At 44.4% G+C, this 21,504-nt stretch overlaps 1 protein-coding gene across 1 annotated transcript in view; it reads right to left on the minus strand.

Annotated features, from left to right (window-relative positions):
* The window catches only part of ATP9A (ATPase phospholipid transporting 9A), a 97,207-nt gene extending 86,605 nt beyond the window's left edge, over window positions 1–10,602 (minus strand). Inside the window, exon 1 of the mRNA XM_083146502.1 lies at window positions 10,385–10,602. Coding sequence (XP_083002628.1) covers window positions 10,385–10,452 — 68 coding nt within the window. The 5' untranslated portion in view covers window positions 10,453–10,602. The remainder of the gene's footprint in view (window positions 1–10,384) is intronic.
* Between the last annotated feature and the right edge of the window lie 10,902 nt (window positions 10,603–21,504).

Here is a 21,504-nt window from a genome sequence, read left to right on the forward strand (position 1 = left end):
ACCAACAAGTGGGAGCATTGTATGGCAGGGCAGTAATTGTGTCCGTGACAGAATAATTGTGCAGTATTTGGGTATCTAATAGGATTTAAACTATTATTATGACTACTATGGCTACTATTTGATGCCATCTGGCTGTAAAAAAAATTCTGGGGAGAACACTGACTAAGCAACACTGATTCTTTCTTCAGCTGTATTGTTACCAATGGAGTCCCCTCAGCAATAATCACAGTGGTAGATGATTCCTGCTCAGCAGCTGACATCAGTACATTCTGCCAAGTGGGGACAACAGCTGTATCATCCATACACACAATGGGTGCAGCAGATGATCCAAAACTTGGCCCTTCAGAACCTGTACACAAGGACAGCAAGCAGACTGAGCATGAAGGATAAAGGGCAAAGACAGTGACAGTTCAAAATGTCTTGGTATGCTGAAGCATTAAGGATGCCCTTCACTGGAAATCAGGGGACTAGTACAAACCCTAAAAAAACATCTCCATACCATTATCCATCCTTCACAATAATTCACTGTTGGCGTAACGCAGTCAGTCAGAATCCGCCAAAATAAGACTCACCCACCTGACTGCCAAACAGAGAAGTGCAATTTCTCACTTTACAGAACGTTTCCAATGTCCCACAGTCCAGCATGAGTGTGCTTTATACTACTCTATTCCACGCTTGGCATTGGACTTGGTGATTCAGGTTTGCATGCAGCTACTCGACTATGGAAACCAATTCCATAAGCTCCCTCCAAACAGTTGTTGTGCTTACATTAATGCCAGTGGAATTTCGTAACTCTTCAGAGCGTTGGCAATGTTTACGCACAATGTCTTTTAGCAGTTGTTGACCCCTCTTTGTGATTTTACATGTTGTAAAAATGCTTCCACTTCTAATAACAACATCACTCCCAGTTGATCATGGAATATACAGCATTGATGAAATAGCAGGAACCATCTTACTGCAAAGGTGGCACACTATCTCAATACCATGCTTGAGGTCACTGAGATCTTCAGAATGACCCACTTTGTATCACAAATGCTTACTAATGGAGACTGAATGGCTATGTGCCTTGTTTTATACACCTGTGGCAACGGGTCTGATTGAAACACCTGAATTCAATATTTAACAGGTGTGGCCAGACACTTTTGTCCATATAGATCAGTGGTTCTCAAACTCGGTCCTCAGGACCCCACACACAGTTCACAGTTTTCTGGGTCAGCCAGCAGGTGCACTCATTACTCATGGAGACACATTTTAAAAGATCCACAGGTGGAGCTAATTTTATAATTTGTGATTCTGTGAGGAAACCTTTAAAACATGCACTGCGTGGGGTCCTGAGGACTGAGTTTGAGAACCTGTGATATAGTGTATACTGTATGTAAAACCAAAACAAAAAGAGAGATATATTGGGTACTCATAACAATATTCAATAAAACAAAAACAGAAACTGTGAAAGCCACACTCCTCTCCGCTTCACACTGCCAGATTACAGTAATCCCTATTCTAAAGGTGCCCATACACGGTGCGATGATCACACCCGTTATGGCAATGGTCAGGAAACCCGGTCCTCATTACCCCATGCATTGAATGTTTTGCAGGTATCCTCACAGAATCACAAGTGAAATAATTAACTCCACCTGTGGACCTTATAAAATGTGTCTGTGAGTAATTAGTGCACCTGTGAACCTGCTGGGTTTCCAGCAAAACATGCACTGTGTGGGGTATTGAGGACCAAGTTCCCTGACCACTGCGTTATGGGCTGGGCTGCATCGCAATGCATGCAATTTGCGTGCGTGGGATGCGATCCGAGGGCAGTACAAAAAGTATGTGCAGCACATACTTTTTGTACTGTGCGATGAGATGCCCGTGGGAGCACAGTGCTATCACCCGTGTATGTACACCACGCTTTTTCTAATACCAATAAAAGCCCTTCCAACTTTACATTGCACGGATATATCCAGCCCCACAATAGAATGCCAATAAAATTAAAATAAAACAATCTAGCAGTATCCGTACATATGCATATCTGTTTTGCCATCACCTGTGGTGAACCTGGTTCATTGATGAGAAAGGTGTTCAACAGAGGTGATGGTAACATTAAGCAGAAAGTCCAGGAAGAGAGCATTGTGCCTTCTCGGCTCCAAACTTTACATATGAAGATTTATTAGTGTTTCTTGGAATGTTTCGCGATGTAGACCATGCACCAATTTCTTTGCAAAGTCTCTAATGTATTTATATCCTAATCAAGGACACTTTTCCATTCCCTAGTACTCCTCAGACATAAATTTGTGCGCATAAGACAGAATAGCTGTCCCTGACCCTCCCACCAAAAATACTTTATTAGCAATGTACTTCAGAGTCCTCAGCTCCAGCTTTGACAAAACAGCAACCAGAACTTAAGCAGAGTCAATTTCCACATAACACGATCTTCGCTGTACAGAGATGGGGTGCCACTGAGCATGAGAAGAAGAGGGGCATATATAGGCTATAAACTCTGAACTTCATGAAAAGGAAAGTGGGAGGTCCAAGTGCAAGTGGGAACATATTGTGAGAAACAGGGTTTCAATACTGACAGAATTCTTCTTAAGTGGGGTTATGGAGGTAATTTTGGGTCTGTGTTTAGTCTCATAAAATAGATCATGGTAATGTGCACCCTGTCACACATCACTACTCAACTCAAGAGTAATAAACATGTAAGAATCTTAATAATTTCTTCTGCGAGGTGACTAAAAAGTGCATCAGTATAGATTGGAGCGTCCCGGATACACATTTGTAATGGAGACTGTGGGCTTTATTTATGAAGCGTCAGGTTATGACATTCTGCATTTCTCATCGTGTTTACGCATGAAATGTAAAAAGGGCAATATTTCACCATTCATGGCTTGCTAGTAAAAGCATTTCCTATTTACATAAAAGTGACTTTTATGGGGGGAATTCAATTGTTTGTAAGCAACCAATGGGCAATATTCAATAATTTTTTTTGATGGATACAAATGCAGCGCATACATCTCACCTACAGAAGCAGAAACCTACTCAGGCTTTTGGGCATCCAAGCACAAGGCAACGAGTACCTTTCAGGGGTTTAAGCTGCTTTACGCATCTAAATCCAGCATTTGTCCGATATATGAGCGATAAGTAATGGACGCCTTTGACACTGTAGCCCATCAGTAAAACAATTGAATTTGGGCACCCAATTGAATTTGCCCATATATTTTTTTAATTCACAGTGGCTGTTATATATTATTTTAGAAATATAACACTTTTGGTGTTATAATGCTATCCAACAGTTAAATTCATAAGCCAGTTAGCCATTATGTTGCAAACTACATATGTCGCCACACTCCACTTAGATTACCTCTCCCACCCACATCCAAGGACACTCCCTCGATCTCGTCTTCTTTCGCTCTTGTTCCCTTACTGACTACACTATCTCGGCTTTTCCTCTTTCTGACCATCACCTCATCTCCTTCTCCCTCACTGCTTCCCCCTCTCCCACCCCCCCTCCCAAGCGCATTGTCTCACGGCATATCGTCAACACACTTGATCTTGCTGCCTTCTCAAACACGCTGTGTCCTCTACTCGCCCCAATCGCCCTCATGTCCTGCCCGAACCTCGCCGCCTCCCTCTATAATGACACCCTATCTTCGGCATTGGACTCTGCCTGCCCTCCCTCCTCTATCCCCCTTCGATGCTCCAACCCCCAACCGTGGCACTCGCCTATCACCCGATTCCTTAAAAAGTGCTCTCGCACTGCTGAGCGCTTCTGGAAGAAATCACGCTCCCTTGCGGATTATCTCCATTTCAAATTAATTCTTTCCTCCTTCAGCTCTGCCCTTGCTCTGGCCAAGGAATCCTACTTTAAGTCCCTCATCCTTTCCCAATCATCCAATCCCCGCAGGCTCTTCGCCACCTTCAACTCCTTGCTCTCCCCCCTCCTCCAGCTCTTCCGTCCTCCATCGTAGCCGCTGATTTTGCTACCTACTTTTCAACCAAAATCATCTCTCTCAGGACTGCCATCACTGCTGCCATGACCTCACCCTCTCCCTCCCCCCCTCCTTCCAACCCCTGTACTCATTTTACCCCACCACTGCTGCTGCAGTCCACTCTATCCTTCAATCCGCTTCTCCCTCCACCTGCCCGCTCGATCCTATCCCCTCCAATATTATCCGTCGTCTCAGTCCGTCAGTCTGCTCTCACCTGGCTCACCTCTTTAATCTTTCCCTATCCTCTGGGATCTTCCCTTCCTCCTTCAAACACGCTCTTGTCTCCCCAATTCTCAAAAAAACAAATCTGGACCCCAACTCTCCATCCAACAACAGGCCCATCTCCCTCCTCCCTTTTGCCTCCAAGCTCCTAGAACGTCTGACCTATAATCGTCTCCTAAGCCACCTTACTGCTAACTCCATTCTAGACCCCCTCCAATCCGGGTTCCGCCCTTTACATTCCACTGAAACTGCCCTGACCAAAGTCACTAACGATCTACTATTGGCTAAATCCAAAGGCCTCTTCTCTATCCTCATCCAGCTTGATCTGTCGGCTGCCTTTGACACTGTTGACCACCCTCTCCTGCTCAACACCCTCCGCTCCTTTGGCATCACTGGCACGGTCTTCTCCTGGTTCACCTCATACCTCTCCGATCGCTCCTTCTCCGTCTCCACTCCGAGCTCCTCCTCTCCTACTACCCCGCAGCCAGTCGGTGTTCCCCAAGGGTCAGTCCTTGGTCCTCTCCTCTTCTCCCTCTACACCACCTCTCTGGGCACCCTCATCAGCTCCTATGGTTTTCATTACCACCTTTATGCTGATGATACCCTAATCTATCTCTCCTCCCCCGACTTATCCCCATCACTCCTGACCAAGGTCTCCGAATGCCTCACGGCCATCTCAGCCTGGATGACCCAACGCTTCCTGAAACTAAACACGACTAAAACTGAACTTCTAATCTTCCATCCCCTCTTCTCCCACTATCTCCATCAGCATTGGTGAAACCGAGATCACGTCCACCGACCAAACGCGCTGCCTCTGTGTCATCATTGACTCCTCCCTCTCTTTCACCCCCCACATTCGTGCTCTCTCACAGTCTTGCCGCTTTCACCTACGCAACATCTCATGCATCAGACCATTCCTCTCCTCTGACGTGACCAAAATTCTCATTCACTCTCTTGTCATCTCCCGCCTTGACTACTGCAACATCCTTCTCTCTGGGCTACCTCTCACCCACCTCGCACCTCTCCAATCCATTCTTAACGATGCTGCTAGGCTCATCTTCCTCTCCCGCCGCTCTACCTCCGCCTCCCCCCTCTGTCTATCTCTTCACTGGCTCCCCATTCCTTTCCGGGTTCTCTTTAAACTCCTCACCACCACCTACAAGGCTCTCTCCTCCTCCACCGCTCCTTACCTCTCTTCACTGATCTCTATCCACACTCCCTCCCATCCTCTTCGCTCCATCGCTGACCGCCGACTGACCTCTCACCTAATCACCTCCTCCCACTCCCGTGTCCAAGACTTCTCTCGCGCTGCCCCCCTGCACTGGAACAACCTCCCGCCACCCATCAGGCTTTCTGATTCCCTTACCTCCTTCAAGCGCTCCCTCAAAACCCACTTTTTTCGACTAGCCTATCCCTCCTCCTAACCTCTTTTGATCCTCCTATCCTGCCTCCGTTCCCCTCCATTCCTACTTATCCTATTGTTTTTCGTTCGTCCACCCACCTATTTTTAGTATGTTAACTCTTATGAGTAGGGTCCTCCTTCCTCACCCTACCTCTTTACCTCACCTGTGCTCCTGTCCTGTTCTTCCCTTCCTCTACTTCATCTTCAGTCTCCTCGACAATTTTGACACCTACTTCTGAACTGATGCTGATTTTAGTTCTACCAGCTATACCACTATTTATACTGTATTTTTCAACATACCCTGTACGTTACCTTGTAATTTGTTTTTTGTTTGCTATGTACGGCGCTGCGGACACTTTGCGGCGCCTTATAAATAAACGTACTACTACTACTAGATATACGTATAAGACTCCATAGCAATGCTAATGTATTATTCTGCAAAGGAAAAGACAAAAGAAATTACATGAAGTTGTAAATTACATGAAGATGGTAATTACGCAACATACTTTTGTATATTGTGATAGAGAATACTAAATAAAACAATAAGGGGAGCTGTGTCATGGAATCCTAACGAAATGACAACAATCTCTCAACTTTAGTTTACACAAGCGACTGAAATAGTTACTAGTTCCGTCAGGTAAGGCAACAACTGTCCTGTTAAGAGGAGGTCACATGACCATAAGCAGCCGTCATCACTGGAAGATCAGGGTAGAGAGAGAGACACACACCTTCAGGACTACATGCCCTTTAAGATCCTTGCACGCCTTACACAAACACAGCTCTGACTTCAGCTGTTATGAGGAAATAGGTAAATAGGTAAGACAGTAAAATAAACAAATACATGTAAATTTGCAGACTGTCTATACTTCATCTAAATAACCATTACACTTTATAAAAACAAATATTATTACATTATTAGAAAACTGGGAACAATATGTTTCAAGGGAAGAAGTGGTTAATGTCAATATGCGGTCGAGATATTAGTTTTGTCATTTTTAAAAGTAGTAACACGGACTGAGCTCTAACAACACATGGCGATAGGGAAGTTACTGCATCAGAGTAATGTCACCAAGGGTTGCCGAAAACATCAAGGTGAACGGTCAGTAAGTTTACCAATGGGGAGTTTTATCACAATGCTAAACCACAAACATGCACTGGCACCTAAACCAGGATATGCATAACCCAGCCTTTACATCTACAGCAGGTAAGGGCAAGGCTTAATTTGTGCTGGAAAGCACAGGAACACATTACCAGCATTTCTTTTTTTAATACAGCATATGCCATAAGTTTGAGTTATCCTTCTTTGGTATTTAAGGGCCACCTGTATCGTTATTGAGAAATTAAGCGCCATAAACAGACAAACGTACCACGCTCCACCATGTCGCACGTGCAACATGCGAGGCAAAAAGCAAACCAACACCATTACCACACTCATGTGTCTAATTCGCACATGTGGCTCACAGAAAAGCATTAGCTGACGCATGGAGCAGCATTGGAATTTTGCACAGCGGGTGCGACTTGGTGCATCAAACGGGCACTTGCAGCCATATCACAGCAATGGTGAATGCAGTAAGGGCATGTTGCCTGCTAAAAGGAGATTTAACCTCTACTTGTGGAACCTTGTTTGGTACTCTTTACCTAGCACGGCGCCCATCGCGGTCATTGAATGCACTAAAAAATTGGGTGCGACGCGACCGACGCGATGCCCGCGATTTCCCATAGGGAACAATGTTAAATTTCTCAATTGACCCGATTTTACTGTTCAATGCCTCAATTGACACGATTTTTCCATAGGAAACAATGTTAAATGGCCCACAGAGGCCAAATAGCCACCCTGAAGTGTGAAATGGCCCCCACAATTGTTAACGCCACCCCACGATCAACGTGAACCCGAAGCGTGGCGAGCGCAGCGGTATGCGTCCTACGACCTTTTCATACCCCCACTATCCACGTCGGCGTGGAGTTGAGAATAGAATAGTGTGGCGAGCGCAGCGAGCCACCGAAGCGAGCCCCGCGAGGGGACGCGAATACCTGTGAAGCCCGCGAAGGGACGCGTTTACCTGTGAAGGTATCCGCGTCCGCTCGCCACGCTTCGGGCTCGGTGGCTCGCTGCGCTCGCCACACTATTCTATTCTCAACTCCACGCCGACGTGGATAGTGGGGGTATGAAAAGGTCGTAGGACGCGTACCGCCGCCGCTCGCCACGCTTTGGGTTCACGTTGATCGTGGGGTGGCGTTAACAATTGTGGGGGCCATTTCACACTTCAGGGTGGCTATTTGGCCTCTGTGGGCCATTTAACATTGTTTCCTATGGAAAAATCGTGTCAATTGAGGCATTGAACAGTAAAATCGGGTCAATTGAGAAATTTAACATTGTCCCCTATGGGAAATCGCGGGCATCGCGTCGGTCGCGTCGCACCTGATTTTTAGTGCATTCAATGCCCGCGATTTTTTTACCTGCGATTGAATAAATAACAAGCCTAGTCATTAACAAATGCTGTATATAATCGTTAGGTGGACACAGTACAGGTCGGCATACATTGGGCTCAATATGGGCTAGGTTGACACCTGAAATAGGTTGAAAATGTTGGAAGGACAACACAAGCATTAGGTCGACAGTGTCTAGGTTAACATGTCGACCCAATGTCCCATACCCATTTAATACAATGGCATGGGATAAGGGATGAAGTGATATTAACTTTCCTTTCCTAAAGCGTACTGGAAAAATGGGTATCCGAATGTCTGATAGACAATGTCTAGGTCAATAGGCAAGTAGGTCAACATGGTCAAAATGTTGGCACAAGTGAATGGTCAGCATGGCTACAGTCGACACATGAAAAGGTTGTGGACTTCTACTGGGAATGGTAAAGTCTACCAAACAAATGTCAACCTTTTGGGGTCAACTAAAACATTTTAGACCTAATATACCACCACCAACAAAATACCAGTTAGAATAAAAGAGCAAACCCCAGACCATGCATGGCATGGTTTCTTTATGTCCACAATGTGTCTTAAAACCCAGCCAGGACACAGGAAATACTGTACATTCCAATGACCGGAAGACAGGATGCTGATGGTGAGAGTACAGATGCCAGCAGCTCGACGGGGGAATCCCAACAAGGGTCCAGTCAGTATGCTTACCTTCCCCTCCTGCCTCCTCCTTACCCTCCCAGAGGCAGTGTTAAGGTCATGGACATCATACAATTGCGATTCTGAGATTAAGCAAGGAGCCAGTGCGGGGCAGGTGCTGGGTGTCTCTGTGCTAGGTGAGGTGGTATGTTGCGCATGTAAGTCAGGCCCAGGTTATCGCTTATATATAAGCAGTGTTTCTAGTGTCAGCAACTAATATTATGTAAAAGCAGAACTACTACTGTGGGCATTATTTGTAATTGGCACTAATGTAAGTGGCAGAACATGAATAGGGGGCACTGGACAGCATGCACTAAAGTGAAATTGCGGTAAAAAACTCCGGCTTCTGGGTTTTTACCACATTTTCACATGCAATAAAGCACCCCCGCTGGGGTACCGCTGCGGGGGGTTTCCCCAGAAAAATGGCAATGCCCTATAAAAGCCTATGGGCTTCCATCCGCAGCGCTGTATGAGGGATCTGTCACAGATCCCTCCCAGCATGCCCCGTAGCCAGCACCTTGCGCAGAGGAACTTCCCGTGTCAGAGCCAGAAGTCCACTGATGGAGCCGCATCGCAAAGGACAGCTCTTATCGCAAGAGCTGTCCTTTGCATTAATAATCACTAATGTTGGTGCATATGCCATTACAAATGTGGTAGCCGGTGATGTGCAGCTGATGTTAGAGGATCCTGCCCATTATGTGCTGTGTAAGGTGTATAAGATTGTTCGATTGTATAGCATCATTTAAATGGGGTCCTACTGTGTGGCACACACTGTCTCTTTGTAAAGTATGGGAGGCTGTATATTTATAGTTCGCAGGGGAGCGCCATACTACACCCTAGCACCGATCCTGTACATCAGGCATATCCAAACTACGGCTTTCCGGCTGTTGTGAAACTACACATCCCAGCATGCCTTGCAATCATTTAAGCTTTCCCTAATAGCAACACTGTGGCAAGGCATGATGGGACTTGTAGTTTCACAACAGCTGGAGGGCCATAATTTGAACACGCCTGCTGTTTATACACACACCCAACCACAGATTCTTCAGTACAGGTGAAACAACAATAACACGATTACACTAATATTTATCCAATTTAAATAACAAATAGAACATGAGGAGATTAGGTTTCCCTCTCTGGCTGATGAGCTGAGGAGATGCTAACAATTTGCAGTAACAGTGGCACCCCTGTGTGAGGAGTACCTATGCTGAGGTGACATAATAAGGAAACAATACCTGCAACACAATGCCAACACACTTCACTGGGAGTATCCACAGGCAGGGGCCAGTAGATGTTTATACTTCTAGAACAATGTACACATACACATTAAATGACGTTTTTGTTTTCGTACCACCGCCCTATGCCTGTGCTCTGCCCTACTGCACAATGTAACACGCAGCAGCACAGGCTGCTGTATGTATATATACCAGTAGCCAGAATGGCATGTGTGGGGGGGGGGAGGGCATGACATGTATGTGCATGCAGACAGCCATTACCATAGGAGAGCCAGACACCGTGCTGCAAGGTGTCTGTCTCCCCGGCACTGGGCACTGGCCGGCTGACACTGTCACCGCCACACCTGCTGGCTGTGCGCTGCGGCTGCTCCTGGGCACCCGGGCACCGGGGCCGGGGTAGGTCCGGGCCTACTCACCCTCTCTTGTGTTTCCCGTCCATTCTCTTCTTCTGCCTGACAGGTTGCAAGGGGATGTTATCCGTCATCTTGGCCGCTCTAGGGCTGTGGGTGTTTCTGGGAATGCAGGGGGAAGGTGGAGCCTGGCTTCTCTCTTCACTTTCCTACTACTGCTCTCCAGGCTCCACCACCAGTCTGTGTGTGACACAAGGAACTGCTGCTGCTGCTGCTGGGGCTGTATAGCTGGGCTGGGAGATTGCACATACAATGCATTGGGCTGCACCTACATTAACCCCTCAATGGCCCCCTGACACCTCTAATGCTGGTGCAGGAAGAGCAGTGTAACACAGCAATGACAATGAGTTGCTTGACCTAAATACAGATGTGATGTGTATATATGTAGAACTTCCTGCAAAATGTATCACAACAATAACTAGTAATGTGTGAATAGTGTACCTGCATCTTGTTTCTCTTTGTGGGTGGCACTATAAGCCTCAGCAAGGCAGCACCTCAAAGGTGCAGCAGTATGTACAGGATACGGTCGCTGGGTTGACACTATGAAGGTCGACATACATTAAGTTGATCACTAAAGGTCGACAGGGTTTAGGTTGACTCATGAAAAAGGTCAACATGGCTAAGGTCAACACATGCATTAGGTTGACAATGGGAAGGTCGGCAGTCAAACGGTTGACATGAGGTTTTTGCGTTTTCTTTTAACCAAAATGTGCCGACAGGAGGTATTTCATACCCTGCCATCCACTATGGCAGTGGTTCCCAACCTGGGGTACTAGTACCCCTGGGGGTACTCTGCAGACCAGTTGGGGGTACTTGAAAATAATATTGGTAATGGCGGACGATGAAAAGGTCTTTTGATGGCTGAAGAAGTCCCATTGCCAGGGAGACAAACCATGTTGTGTCATATGCCTGACCAGCAATCCACTGGGAGCTTCCCATGCTGCCCTCAGACATCGGCAATCATCTGCCCAGCACTGACAAAGGTGGAGGAAACAGCGGCATTAATCCTACCGGTGTTAGCGGGAATCCTGGAGATAATACACAACCAGTGTCTAGACATAGAAGGGCATGATTCCTTGCTGTATACTACTCCTCCGCTCCTCCTTAATATAAGGACATGCATGCACATCCCACTAAGTACTGTCCATATTTCAAAATGAGAGGAGGGGGTACTTATCAATGAAAAGCCTAATCAAGGGTACGGGAGAGAAAAAAGGTTGGGAACCACTGATCTATACCGTAACCGTGTTTCACTGACCTGCTGTAGCACGGAACACAGCGCTCAGCTTTTCTATCTTTTATAAACCCCCCCCCCCAAATTCCAGGGAAAGTAGCCTACCGGAATCTGGGGGTGGGCTTATAGAAGACAGGCAAGCTGAGCGCGGTGTCCTATGCTGCGGCAAGGTCAGCAAAGCACAGTGGTGCTGCTGTTCACTGGGTATGACAGCCAGCACATATATTAAACTAGCTCAATGGTTGCCAAACTTACTTGAATCACTGTACCCTAGAGTATCAGCACTTTTTTTATGGCACCCCTAGGATAAAAGCTGTTTTTATTGACAAATTTGGGAAAAATATTAAATGAAGTAAATGTTGCCTACCTGTCATTATTTAGTTCTGAGTGGTTGACAGTTGTGCATCTGTTTGTCCACATGTTTTATCATTGGCAGCCACTAGCGCTGGTTTTGCCAATAGTTTTAACCATAAATAATTAGATTTGGAACTTGACCACCAACCTACTGTAAGACGACACCCCTGCAGGAGTCAGGTGGCACCCAAGGGAACCACTGTTGGGAATCGCTGCACTAGCTGAAGTAGCCAGCGTTGCCTGGGTTTAAATATTCAGGTTATTAAGTTACCAACAATATTTTTAAAAAGAAAGAGAGCGCAAAACCGAAATCTGAATATTTGTTATAGGTTTATTAACCAGTAAAAAAAAAATTAAATATGCATTTGTAAATATATACAATAAAATACATTATTTATTTTATTTAACAGAGTCACACTCTTAAATAGATGGGCACCAGTGAGTAATAAATGTATTTTATTGTATATATTTACAAATGCATATTTGAATTGTTTTTTACTGGTTAATAAATCTATAACAAATATTCAGATTTTGATTTTGCACTCTCTGTCCTTTTAAAAATATTTCTGCAAGTAATCTATTCCAATTACTTCTGGGAGCTGCACTACCAAATCTTCGGTGTGATCATTATAATACATGTAATAATTCATTTATTTGGTGTTATTGTTTTAATTTTGGTACTAATTGACATATCGGAACTGCGCCTGATTTTTTGGTATTATAAGTCATCAACAAGTTAGATGTAACTGTCAACATTTTATAAATAATTAGCAGCTCTTCCAACACACCCATGAGGTGGCTGCACTGTGTCGTTTTTTTTTAATGGGGTTTCGCCAGTAGCCCTAATCCCCAGGTGCTGTATGTGATGATCTCAGGTGTTGAATCTCTGTTCCAGGATAATGTGGTGCAGCAGAGGGTGTGTAAGGGGGAGGGGCTTCAATGCTCATCTCTCAGGTGTGGAATGTCTGCACCTAGATGAGCTCAGCCTTGCGACTTCAATGCTCATCTCTCAGGTGTGGAATGTGTGCACCTAGATGAGCTCAGCCTTGCGACTTCAATGCTCATCTCTCAGGTGTAGAATGTCTGCACCAAGATAAGCTCAGTCTTGCGACTTCAATGCTCATCTCTCAGGTGTGGAATGTCTGCACCTAGATGAGCTCAGCCTATCCCACGGACAAATCTGATCTAGTATAGGAGCTGGGAATATGTCATTCCCCAGGAGCCCCAATGATTAATGTCTGTCTCAGCCTGTGGGCCTGCTACACCCTCTGTAGTGAGGAAAGAAGTGCTGCTGCGTCTTCTGAATATATTGCGCACTGACCCTCTAATGCTGCTGACGAAGCCTCGCCAGCCTGAGCGTGGGGTCTTTTCTTTTAGAATGTCATTTAAACTTTCCTTCACTTGATGGAGTTCTCTAAGTTCAGCTTCTTTCTTTTTTATTTCCTCCTCCACTTCTCTTTTGAGCTGTAATGCGTCCATCATGTCGTCATTTGGAGTCTCTTGTATGTTTTCCTCCAGCTGTCCGCTCCTTTCTCTGTCACTCCTATCATCGCCAGTCACGTCCGTGCTGACAGTATGAGGCAGTAGACTTTCTGTGAGCGTCCACATGGCACTGTAGTTATGTGCCTCTTCTATCCAGCCTAAATAACGATCATAGCTCCATGCTTTTGGTGCACCAACCATCTCGATCTCTGTAGAGCCATCCCTGATAGTCACCATTAGTTGGTCCTCTTGTAGATCTCCTGGGTGAATTATTTCACCATCATCACATACTCGCTTTGAAACTGAATACACCAAGTCGATCTTTTGGTCATCCAAACATAAGGTACTGTATACCGCTACGTTGCAGGGTATTTCCGCCATGGTTTGAGAAGATAATAAGACAAAATCTGTCAGAGCTGCTTCTATGTCCAGTGACTCTGCAACAATAATGCTCTCTGTGCAGTGCGCTGCTTTTTTTTTACCCTCCAAGCTCCATCGTGACATCACTAGCTATTGTGACATCACTAGCTATTGTGACATCACAAGCTAATGTGAGATCACTCTACCAGTGCCTTGCTGACAGTTTGTCCCTCTTTATATAGTTAATGAAGTTTACGTTGTTTAACACTAAAAGTTATAGAATAAAGGTTTAATTTGATTTATATTTGATCTTTTCATATCTTGGCCCTTATTCTGATCGGTGCGGATATTCCCGCATTGTTACGGAGCGGTCCGCACGCCACGGTGTTCTGCCGCGTGCGGCCATCGTCCGTAGAAACGCCCACGGGTCCTCCGCATTCGGACGGACTCACTCTTTAAGAACAGGGCGTGTTTACGGACGACATACAAACCATGCGTGTGCGGGAGAAACACTCCGATTCTGCACGGTATTACAGAGTATTACAGAGTATGCTCGGGAATACCGCATCCGAACGGGAGCCAAGCGGTGCTACCGCACGTAAGCGGAGTATTTACGCCAAACAACCCACTATTATGTATCTTCTGCAATACATCACATGACCCACTTATTCAATTACCTATCCTCATAAAAAACTTCTTATTTGGAATTGGAATCAATTAGATGCCAATATATCCTTACAAGCATGCCTAACACATGCATTGCACACATTAACCCTTACAGCAATTGAAGCAGCAATGGTTTCAATTAAAGCACTGACAAGCGTCGGCGTCCTATTAGTGAGTAATGAGTAAAGGAGTCGATTCTATTGGGTTCAGGTGTTAATGCTTGTAGTCATTAGGCGTACGTTCGCCTACCGCATGAACGAGTGGTGTCCGCAAAGCAATAGTACACTTGTGGACACCGCACATTTCTTCCCTTTTTGATCGCGTGCATTCGGAGTGGTATCCGAATGTACGCCCCCCAACATAAGTGTACTCCCCCGTGTCCGCCCATGTTTCCGCCCCGTTTTGCCCACTTTGAAACTACGCCCATGTGTCATTCTGCATGACGCCCATAATACGCCCATATTTCCCGACTGATTGCGGGGAACAGTTTTGTACGGGATTTGGCCGAACAGGTACGGAGTCAAGGCGTGGCACATGCGCGTTGCGTTCTCCACGCATGCGCAGACGCCGTAAAGACGCGATCCGAAAGTATGCGGTAAAGTACGCGTCAATCAGAATAAGGGCCCTTGTTATTTGGATCTCCATTACTGCAACAGTATATCTCATAATTTTATCCTTATGAATAAAAAGTAAAATTTTTCAATAAAATAATAAAACTAATGTCATATAGAAAATAAGATTTTGGAGGAGTGGATGTAGGAAAGGTGTTATTATGTATGTAGTAGTCAGGGGCGCCAACAGGCGCCCCTGACTACTACATGTTGTTGTTTTTTTGCATCTATCCATTTTAATATTCGATGGCCAGGTGCAGGGGCTACCTGGGGGTGGGGCTAGTGCGGCATGACCCAGGAAACTTGTCTATTGCCCCAAGGGGCTGGGAGGGTTACCCAACCTTCGGGAGCCTCCCGGGTGTTCCTGGAGTGTATGCAAGAATGGCTAACGGAGGGAGATGCATTCGGTGCAGAGGCAGCAGGTGGGTCATGAGCTTACAGGGGAAGGTGTTCTAGGAGCAGCGGCGGCTGCTGTCCCTGATTTGGAGTACCGACCACACATTGCATGGGGGAGCCAGTTAGCATATGTACATGTAATGTTGTATGTTTTATATATATATATATATATATATATATGCTGACAACCATACCCAGTGATCCGCAGCACCGTGTTTTTCAAGGTTTCCGGTCAGTGGATAGACAATGTCTAGGTCAACGGTCACTAGGTTGACCACTAATGGTTCGACAGTGACTAGATGGACACCTTGGACAGTGACTAGTGACTTATGGTCGACATGAGGTTTTCATGATTTTTTTCAGAAAAAAGGTGGATTTTCATACTTTACTATCCAAGTGGGCATAAAGTGAGAATATAATAGTATGGCGAGCAAAGAGGTACATATACGGTCTCCATGTCGATGTATTATTAGATAGACACCAAAAAAATCATGTAACCCTTATACAGTACCAGCCTTTTAACTATTGACCTTGCCTATGTCTACCATAAGCTTGTGTCGACCTAGTGACTACCAACCTAGACATTGTCTATCATCTATACCAGTGGTTCCCAACCTGTGGTACTAGTACCCCTGGGGGTACTCTGCAGACCAGTTGGGGGTACTTGAAAATAATATTGGTAATGGCGGACAATGAAAAGGTCTTTTGATGGCTGAAGAAGTCCCATTGCCAGGGAGACAAACCATGTTGTGTCATATGCCTGACCAGCAATCCACTGGGAGCTTCCCATGCTGCCCTCAGACATCAGCAATCATCTGCCCAGCACTGACAAAGGTGGAGGAAGCAGCGATATTAATCCTACCGGTGTTAGCGGGAATTCTGGAGATAATACACAACCAGTGTCTAGACATAAAAGGGCATGATTCCTTGCTGTATACTACTCCTCCGCTCCTCCTTAATATAAGGACATGCATAGGATCCGCATACCGCTAAGTACTGTCCATATTTCAAAATGAGAGGAGGGGGTACTTATCAATGAAAAGCCTAATCAAGGGTACGGGAGAGAAAAAAGGTTGGGAACCACTGATCTATACCGTAACCGTGTTTCACTGACCTGCTGTAGCACGGAACACAGTGCTCAGCTTGTCTATCTTTTACAAACCCCCCCCCCCCCCAAATTCCAGGGAAAGTAGCCTACTGGAATCTGGGGGTGGGCTTATAGAAGACAGGCAAGCTGAGAGCGGTGTCCTATGCTGCGGCAAGGTCAGCGAAGCACAGCGGTGCTGCTGTTCACTGGGTATGACAGCCAGCACATATATTAAACTAGCTCAATGGTTGCCAAACTTACTTGAATCACTGTACCCTAGAGTATCAGCACTTTTTTTATGGCACCCCTAGGATAAAAGCTGTTTTTATTGACAAATTTGGGAAAAATATTAAATGAAGTAAATGTTGCCTACCTGTCATTATTTAGTTCTGAGTGGTTGACAGTTGTGCATCTGTTTGTCCACATGTTTTAACATTGGCAGCCACTAGCGCTGGTTTTGCCAATAGTTTTAACCATAAATAATTAGATTTGGAACTTGACCACCAACCTACTGTAAGACGACACCCCTGCAGGAGTCAGGTGGCACCCAAGGGAACCACTGTTGGGAATCGCTGCACTAGCTGAAGTAGCCAGCGTTGCCTGGGTTTAAATATTCAGGTTATTAAGTTACCAACAATATTTTTAAAAAGAAAGAGAGCGCAAAACCGAAATCTGAATATTTGTTATAGGTTTATTAACCAGTAAAAAAAAAATTAAATATGCATTTGTAAATATATACAATAAAATACATTATTTATTTTATTTAACAGAGTCACACTCTTAAATAGATGGGCACCAGTGAGTAATAAATGTATTTTATTGTATATATTTACAAATGCATATTTGAATTTTTTTTTACTGGTTAATAAACCGATAACAAATATTCAGATTTTGGTTTTGCACTCTCTGTCCTTTTAAAAATATTTCTGCAAGTAATCTATTCCAATTACTTCTGGGAGCTGCACTACCAAATCTTCGGAGTGATCATTATAATACATGTAATAATTCATTTATTTGGTGTTATTGTTTTAATTTTGGTACTAATTGACATATCGGAACTGCGCCTGATTTTTTGGTATTATAAGTCATCAACAAGTTAGATGTAACTGTCAACATTTTATAAATTATTAGCAGCTCTTCCAACACACCCATGAGGTGGCTGCACTGTGTCGTTTTTTTTTAATGGGGTTTCGCCAGTAGCCCTAATCCCCAGGTGCTGTATGTGATGATCTCAGGTGTTGAATCTCTGTTCCAGGATAATGTGGTGCAGCAGAGGGTGTGTAAGGGGGAGGGGCTTCAATGCTCATCTCTCAGGTGTGGAATGTCTGCACCTAGATGAGCTCAGCCTTGCGACTTCAATGCTCATCTCTCAGGTGTGGAATGTGTGCACCTAGATGAGCTCAGCCTTGCGACTTCAATGCTCATCTCTCAGGTGTAGAATGTCCGCACCAAGATAAGCTCAGTCTTGCGACTTCAATGCTCATCTCTCAGGTGTGGAATGTCTGCACCTAGATGAGCTCAGCCTATCCCACGGACAAATCTGATCTAGTATAGGAGCTGGGAATATGTCATTCCCCAGGAGCCCCAATGATTAATGTCTGTCTCAGCCTGTGGGCCTGCTACACCCTCTGTAGTGAGGAAAGAAGTGCTGCTGCGTCTTCTGAATATATTGCGCACTGACCCTCTAATGCTGCTGACGAAGCCTCGCCAGCCTGAGCGTGGGGTCTTTTCTTTTAGAATGTCATTTAAACTTTCCTTCACTTGATGGAGTTCTCTAAGTTCAGCTTCTTTCTTTTTTATTTCCTCCTCCACTTCTCTTTTGAGCTGTAATGCGTCCATCATGTCGTCATTTGGAGTCTCTTGTATGTTTTCCTCCAGCTGTCCGCTCCTTTCTCTGTCACTCCTATCATCGCCAGTCACGTCCGTGCTGACAGTATGAGGCAGTAGACTTTCTGTGAGCGTCCACATGGCACTATAGTTATGTGCCTCTTCTATCCAGCCTAAATAACAATCATAGCTCCATGCTTTTGGAGCACCAACCATCTCGATCTCTGTAGAGCCATCCCTGATAGTCACCATCAGTTGGTCCTCTTGTAGATCTCCTGGGTGAATTATTTCACCATCATCACATACTCGCTTTGAAACTGAATACACCAAGTCGATCTTTTGGTCATCCAAACATAAGGTACTGTATACCGCTACGTTGCAGGGTATTTCCGCCATGGTTTGAGAAGATAATAAGACAAAATCTGTCAGAGCTGCTTCTATGTCCAGTGACTCTGCAACAATAATGCTCTCTGTGCAGTGCGCTGCGCTGCTTTTTTTTTACCCTCCAAGCTCCATCGTGACATCACTAGCTATTGTGACATCACTAGCTATTGTGACATCACAAGCTAATGTGAGATCACTCTACCAGTGCCTTGCTGACAGTTTGTCCCTCTTTATATAGTTAATGAAGTTTACGTTGTTTAACACTAAAAGTTATAGAATAAAGGTTTAATTTGATTTATATTTGATCTTTTCATATCTTTAACAATGGAAGAGAAAAAAAAAGGTGAATCAGTTTGACTGGGATGCACTCCTGTTCCACAGTAATAAAATATTATTTTTACCTATAAAAGGTGTATACTTTATTTGTTGACGTATTTGATTATTTTTAGAAGTTTTATTTATTAAACTTTATTAAGAGCTAGTAGGTCATCATTCTGTAATGGTGCTGGATAATACAGTTTGTCAATGATATGAGACCTTAAGGTAAGTAGCGAAAATATTAAAACAAGATATAGATTTAACCCCTTCCTGACAGAGCCAGTTTTTGCGTTCCTGACAGAGCCCTTTTTTTCAAATCTGACATGTCTCACTTAAGTGGGGATAACTTTTTTTTGCTTTTACTTATCCCAATGATTGTTTTTTCGTGACACATTGTACTTCAAATTAGTGGTAAATTTGGGTCGATACAGTCTGTGTTTTTTTGTGAAAAATACCAAAATATCGTGAAAAAATGGAAAATTTAGCGATTTGCAAAATGTTAAATTTTCTGCTTGTGAGACAAATAATCTTACCACTCAAAATAGTGAATAACTAACATAGACCATATGTCTACTTTATGTTGACATCATTATTTCAACTTCCTTTTAATTTTTTGGGACACTAGGAGGCTTACAATATGAATAGCAAATTCTCAAATTTTCAAGAAAATTTCAAACACTGATTTTTTTAGGGACCAGTTCAGTTCTGATGTGACTTTGAGGGACTTGTATGTGAGACACCCCCATAAATGATGCCATTTCAAAAACTGCACCCCTCACAGTATTCAAAACAGCATTTTGGAAGTTTGTTAACCCTTTAGGTGTTTCACAGGAATTAAAACAAAGTGTAGGTGAAATTTCAAAATTTCTTTTTTTTTGCAGATTTGCAATTTTAATACATTTTTCTAAGGAACACAGTACATTTTACTAGAGAAATGTGACTAAAAATTGATTCCCCCAATTCTTTTGTTTTCATAAATATCCTATATGTGGCCCTAGTGTGCACGGTGACCAAACCACAGGCTTCATAATAGAAGGAGCACCTACTTGATTTTGGAGCCTCCTTTTTATGAGATTTTTTTTTAGGCACCATGTAGGTTTCTAGGCACCATAAGTGCTAAAAGTTAGGAACCTCCCCCACAAGTCACCCCATTTTGCAATCTACACCCCTCAGGGAATTCATCTAGGGGTATAGTGTACATTTCAAACCCCCAGGGGTTTCACCAATTGTGGTACAACTGGGCAGTGAAAATGAAAAATTATTTTTTTTACACAAAAATGCAGTTCTGGCTCAAAATTTGTCATTTTCAGAAGGTATGAAGGAGACAAAGCACCCCAAAATCTGTGCCCCAATTTCTCCCGAGTACGGCAATGCCTCACATGTGACCAAAAAATACCAGTTGGGTGCATGGCAGGACTCAGAAGGGAAGGAGTGATTTTTGGATTTTGCAGCTCAGATTCTGGTGGAATTTTGGTGGGTGCTATGTTGCACCAATACAGTGGAACCCCCCCACAAGTCACCCCATTTTGCAAAGTACACCCCTCAGGGAATTCATCTAGGGGTATAGTGTACATTTCAAACCCCCAGGGGTTTCACCAATTTTGATACAAGTGGGCAGTGAAAATGAAAAATTACATTTTTTTACACAAAAATGCAGTTCTGGCTCAAAATTTTTCATTTTCAGAAGGTATGAAGGAGAAAAAGCACCCCAAAATATGTGCCCCAATTTCTCCCGAGTACGGAAATGCCTCACATGTGACCAAAAAATACCAGTTGGGTGCATGGCAGGACTCAGAACGGAAGGAGTAATTTTTGGATTTTGCGGCTCAGATTCTGGTGGAATTTTGGTGGGTGCTATGTCGCATTAGCAAGACCCCCCAAGCACCAATACAGTGGAACCCCCCCACAAGTCACCCCATTTTGAAAACTACACCCCTCAGGGAATTCATCTAGGGGTATAGTGTACATTTCAAACCCCCAGGGGTTTCACCAATTTTGATACAAGTGGGCAGTGAAAATGAAAAATTACATTTTTTACACAAAAATGCAGTTCTGGCTCGAAATTTTTCATTTTCAGAAGGTATGAAGGAGAAAAAGCACCCCAAAATCTGTGCCCCAATTTCTCCCGAGTACGGCAATGCCTCACATGTGACCAAAAAATACCAGTTGGGTGCATGGCAGGACTCAGAACGGAAGGAGTGATTTTTGGATTTTGCAGCTCAGATTCTGGTGGAATTTTGGTGGGTGCTATGTCGCATTAGCAAGACCCCCCAAGCACCAATACAGTGGAACCCCCCCACAAGTCACCCCATTTTGAAAACTACACCCCTCAGGGAATTCATCTAGGGGTATAGTGTACATTTCAAACCCCCAGGGGTTTCACCAATTTTGATACAAGTGGGCAGTG

The sequence above is a fragment of the Crinia signifera genome, chromosome 6 (genome assembly GCF_055691185.1).
Source record: "Crinia signifera chromosome 6, ASM5569118v1, whole genome shotgun sequence".
NCBI classification, from domain to species: domain Eukaryota; kingdom Metazoa; phylum Chordata; class Amphibia; order Anura; family Myobatrachidae; genus Crinia; species Crinia signifera.